This window comes from Lottia gigantea, assembly GCF_000327385.1.
Source record: "Lottia gigantea unplaced genomic scaffold LOTGIsca_42, whole genome shotgun sequence".
In the NCBI taxonomy this organism is placed as follows: Eukaryota; Metazoa; Mollusca; class Gastropoda; family Lottiidae; genus Lottia; species Lottia gigantea.
Window position 1 is genome coordinate 1752215 of NW_008709463.1, and position 6000 is coordinate 1758214.

General features: G+C 31.9%; 1 protein-coding gene across 1 annotated transcript; it reads left to right on the forward strand.

Moving 5' to 3' along the window:
• Positions 1-109: 109 nt before the first annotated feature.
• LOTGIDRAFT_122770 (hypothetical protein) lies at positions 110-1864 on the forward strand (the record flags this gene model as incomplete). Its single annotated transcript, XM_009060432.1, has 3 exons — positions 110-288; positions 863-1061; positions 1694-1864. Coding segments are annotated over 3 exons (549 nt in total), but the record flags the coding sequence as incomplete, so codon positions are not given.
• Positions 1865-6000: the final 4136 nt, after the last annotated feature.

The following is a 6000-nucleotide window of genomic DNA, read 5'->3' on the forward strand; positions in this document are numbered from 1 at the left end:
ACTCAAAATTTGATCAAATTGATTCTTTGAAAACTACGAAGAAAAAAATGTCTTAAGGTTTCAACACTTTAATAGACTGAGCTACAGATTTTCCTCATTGTAACTGTGTATTTTCAGTGCTGAACCATTGAAAAAGAAGAGAAAATCAGATCCTGGTTCTGCCAAAAGGAAATCTGATAAATTAAAGAAGAAATTTGATAAAGAATTAAGACGAATTGATAAAAGAGGAAATCCTTTGAAACCAATTGATGAATTTGAAGAATGGCGCAGAATGAGCAAAATGCAAAGGTAGCATTTCAGAATTGAAAAAAGTCACCTGTTTTTCTGAAACATCCGTCTCCACTACAGTCTCTCATTGATATATAGACAGTTGTCGGCTGGAGTAGAGTCAGAAAATATAGGCCCTGTTAAATGGGGACTTTCCACACCTGCGGAAATGCAGAAAGTCCATATTTAATGGGGCCTATTTTATCTTTCCCTACACCAGCCGACATCTGTCCAAGTAGCTATCAGAGGTTAGAATAAAGACAATTGTTTTGGTGTACAGTTTAGTAAGCAGACTTTTATACATGTATGTTAATCTAACCAATATTAAATTACAATTTTCTTCGGCATTCCTGTTCTATTGATCTTATTTTTCACCAATCAAAACATCTCTTGAAGACCCTGTTTCTTGATAAAATTATGTATTGTGGGAAAGCGAAACTCAAAATTGAGCAATATGACAATTTCTTTAGGTTCTGCTATTCCACAATTCATTATCAATTTCAAAAAACTTTTGCATTTTCATTGGACAAGAGAAAGATTTACCTGTCGTTTAACGTTAATGGTATATTGAATATTCTCTGTTGTTTTTTTTTAGTACCAGAAAACGAGGAAGATCAGAATTGAGTCAAGAGGATTTTGAGGAACGAGTTGTCATTATGAAAACTTGGGGCAGGTTTAAAACCCATCAAAATGGAAAAGATAGCAAAGTATTGCATAAGTTATTGTTGTCACAAGAAAAGGCTTTAGAAGAGTTACGTAATGAGTCAGAGGAACTTTATCAGAAAGCCATCGAGGTACGAATGAGGTCATCATCCCACCTTATTAATATATAGAAAAGAAAAACAGTTATATTTTACAAGGATAACAACTTAGGTTCACAGTTAAGGATCCTTTCTACCAGCTGGTTCTTGATCAAACCTCTTGACATTGATCTTTCCCAGATTATCCGTACCCATTTACAGCTGAGTGAAGATGACATCACTTGTGCATTACCCTCAGTATTTTATGAGAGTCTTGTTTTATTTAGGGTTGTACGTCTCATCCAACCATTGACCCATCTGCCTCTCAACCACACTGCTTATCAATAGATAATTGATTGTGGATCACTTTATCCAAATAGCATTATATGAGAATTTTAACCAATCAAGTCAACATTTTTCATAAAAGGAATTGCCTGTACTCATATAGCACGAAAACTTTATAATCTCGTTAGTAAGAACTTTATGGTAGCTGTCAGTCAAAATGTCACATGATTGAGACATTCTTAATGAATAAGTATCCACTGTTTGAAATTTAACCAATGCTGATTGGATGAAAAATTGGATTAAATTCTAAACTTTGAAATCTATCTAGATTTTGTCATGCTTTGGATGAGATTTTTGGATTATGGAATTGTTTTGCCAGTAAGTATTGTTTCCGTTTTCAGGTAGATGAGAATTTATGTGGATTAGTATTAAAAGGACCGTATCAAACGCCACCGATTCCTGATTATATATCGCCAGATGGAGAATATGTAGATATCACTAGAACAGATTTTGATTCACCATGGACAGACCCAACCAAACAACAAATAATTACTAATGCTAAACAAAATTAATATACTTCTAAATTGTGGCCATTTAAGGCATTGATTATGTGACGATATATTGAACTAGAAAAGAAAATGTTCTGTGACGAAGTGTTTCCAAGATTTTAGTTAGTTATGTCTTGGTGCTCTCGTCGTGTTTGTAAGATTAAAGCTATTACTATCTTCGTACATTTCATCAGTAATACTTATTACTGATTTTGGAAGAATTGGAATAACCAATACTATTAACCTTAAAATGACTGCATTGATAAGAATCAAGTGTTAATTACAAGTTTCTCTTAGGAAACCTTTCCAATGCCCAGAGGTAACGAATACAGCATCAGAGATAGGTGTAGGAACCCCAAATATTTTATCTGGATGTCATGCCTTTGTTTTAAGATGTATTTGGAGGACTGTGTACTAGATACTTGTAATATATACTGAAATAAAATGTAAGATTAATTGGTATCTTTCATATTCGATAAGACCATATCCTACCACCCTATTCAATATTTTCGAGACTTTTTCAAACAAAAATAAGCCTGCAGCTGGATTGTATATTGTTTATGTGTTTATGTAGGCAATATCAAGGTAATGAAGCATATACATCAATGACCTAGCCTCTCTAATGTCATCTCGGCATGTCTGCAATAAATTAAACTCATTATGCAAAATCTTAAATGTCAGTCAGAAGCACCCCAAGAGATTTGTCATATATAAGATATTTAATGTGGATCTTTCTGAGATTACAGTTGAGTAGACTGGAATAACGAAGGAAAGAAAGTTAACTTATTCAATACCCATTTATGGCTAGGTCATCTGGAATAATGAGGACAGATGAAAGATGACATATCACTGACACATCATAGTTAGTTTGACATATCCAGGCAAATGATGTCATGTAATTATTCCAATGATCTAAACAACTTGGCTACAGCCTGTTCTAAGTACTATCTGAAAAAAAAATGAGCATTTAAACCAATTATTTTCTACTCAATAATTCATGGGCCAACTCAAATGTGAGCATTATTTAGTCTTTAGCTCATTTATTAATACAAATTGATCTGCACAAGTTTCATTTTCAGAAACAAGGGACATTACTCTGTTTCTTATAATTGCAAAGTGCTCACATTTGAGTTTGTTCTTTATTTTAATAATGCAAATATGCAAAATTTCATTAATGTAAATTTCCAAGCAAATCAATCAAAAATAATTCCTTAATTGATAACTGTTAATTAATTAATTGAAATAAATTTTGTGAATATTCCACCAACATTTTATCAACTTAGAAGTTTGGGAAAAAGAAATATAATAATTATAATGGATAGATACATAGTATTAATTAATTAATCATTGATTATCATCAATTAGGCTGATTGGACTTTATCATTAAGAGGATTATTAGGATTATGTGTTCATGGAAGAGGGATTGTTTGTCCAGCTTCATTAAACCAGGAATCGTGATTAATTCATGTTTCCCAGTGTCCATGAATATTTCTGTTTTTGTTCAAAGGATGATTGCAATCTTCACAAAACAGGAGATGTGAATAATTCATGCCCCCCTCCCAACTTCCCCCCTCAAAAAATTCTGACCACCGACCAATTCCATTTCTGCGACTAAAAACGTGCCCCTCCAGATTTATTACTTGCCTCTTCCAGATATATTACTTGCCCCTCAGGATATATTACTTGCCCCTCAGGATATATTATTTATTCCTCCAGATTTATTACTTGCCCCTTCTGGATATATTACTTGCCCCTGTCAATATATTGCTTGCCCCTCGGAAATATATTACTTGCCCCTCAGGATATATTACTTGCCCCTTCTGGATATATTACTTACCCCTCCGAACAATCAAGTCTGGCTGTAAGTGTACCCAATACACATACAAAAACTTGAAAACTCCTTGACAATCCTATAACTCATTGACAGTGCTTATGAGAAGCCACAGGGGTTCAGTACCCAAATCTTGTCTTGAAAAAAACAAGTCTTAAAAACTGATCTTTTATTTAAGAATCTAAACAGAAAGAACAATGATGGTTTTAACAGAAATTATAATTATGTTAATTACGAAACTTCATTGTGTACAATCAAACATATCGCTGCATTTACAAACTACCATGATAAAAGAAAAGTGACTACTGCAGTCAAGGTATAGATGAAGTTTGTAATAGCTTGACATTGTGAAGATGAAGTTTGTAATAGCTTGACATTGTGAAGATGAAGTTCGTTATAGCTTGACATTGTGAAGATGAAGTTTGTTATAGCTTGACATTGTGAAGATGAAGTTTGTTATAGCTTGACATTGTGAAGATGTAGTTTGTTATAGCTTGACATTGTGAAGATGAAGTTTGTTATAGCTTGACATTGTGAAGATGAAGTTAGTAATAGCTTGACATTGTGAAGATGAAGTTTGTTATAGCTTGACATTGTGAAGATGAAGTTTGTTATAGCTTGACATTGTGAAGATGAAGTTTGTTATAGCTTGACATTGTGAAGATGTAGTTTGTTATAGTTTGACATTGTGAAGATGAAGTTTGTTATAGCTTGACATTGTGAAGATGAAGTTTGTTATAGCTTGACATTGTGAAGATGTAGTTTGTTATAGCTTGACATTGTGAAGATGTAGTTTGTAATAGCTTGACATTGTGAAGATGTTATATGATATATGAGAAGATGAATCTAATAAGAATTGTCTGATAAAAATAACAAAATCATTTAAGATCGTTAAATAAAACATAAATACATGAATTCTTCAGAACAACTTCAAAATGTTATGTTCTATTTTTAAAAATCACCGTGTATTTTATTTAGATTAAAAATTTGTCAAGATTAAAAGTAATTCGTAAGATCGTGAATATAGCGATTTAAATCACTGAAAATAGATGAGGTTTTAACAATAAACACAAATATCTGTGTACAAGCATCTGTGGACATTTCTTAACAGAAACAACACCGATTTCAACATTTTCATGTTTTAATGTAGATGTGCGATAATATCAGGTAAGTCTTGTCTTAACAATGAAAGAAATTTTGTATGTTTTAAATTGAGCCCCCAAGATGAATTAATATCATGATTTGACGGAAGTTCTCTCAGTTAAACCTTGTCTTAACAACAAAACAAATTGTTTATCCTTTGAATCATCCTAGATGTGGGAAAATACTTTGCTTGACTCTATAAGATTTAAGATTTATTAAAATATAGACAAAAACATCCATAATTGATTAAAAATGAACGATAACAAATGGCACTTTATATATTACAAAATATGGGAAAATAGCACTTAATGATATCACTGTTTATTCATAAAACAACTTCTACATGAAACTCTGACTCTATGATTTTTAGGTCTTTGGACTACGAGTATGAATTTCCATTATAACATATTAACCTTAACATTCATGAACATTACTTTAACCCTGTGTCAGTGCCTTCTGTTGGATAGTAACTTGTTATCTTTCAACCGCCCTAATCTCTATATGACAGATGATTAGAAAGGGAAATTTAGCAATTTAGTATCAGAAAAAAAAACAGCTCCCTTTCATGATAAATTTTCATTTTGTTTCTGGTGTGTGCATCTGCGCTTACAGACAAACTCTCAAATCAAAGTAAAAATTACGTATCCATTACAACATTGAAAGCTTGAAACTACTTTCATTTTATTTGTGTATTGCTTGACCCCTTGATCACATGATATTCAAATTGACCTGGGTCAGAGTTTCTCAAACTAGTTTCAGACATACATAAGACTGTGTTCATAATGTTAGACTGTTAAAATATAATATCTCTTGAGGTAACTATAACTATGACTCTGGTTCCTGTTCCTTTAAATATTGGAGATTAACATACGAGTGTAAACATCATAAAGTTCTAATTAAAATATTATTAATTTGCTCAAAACCCCACTTCATACAATATAAACACTGTCTTATATCAATTAAAAACATTAAACAAACAAACAAACAAACATATAAACAAACAAACAAACAAACAAACAACAAACAAACAAACAAACATATAACAAGGCATATAGAATATAACAATTGATTTAGATTCTGCCTGAATCTTATGAAAGTTGTGGACTTAGATCATTTCATATATGTTAAGTTTGTTTGCTCTCGATAAAATAGAGGCATAGGAAAAAGAAAGTTGGTAACGAATTAA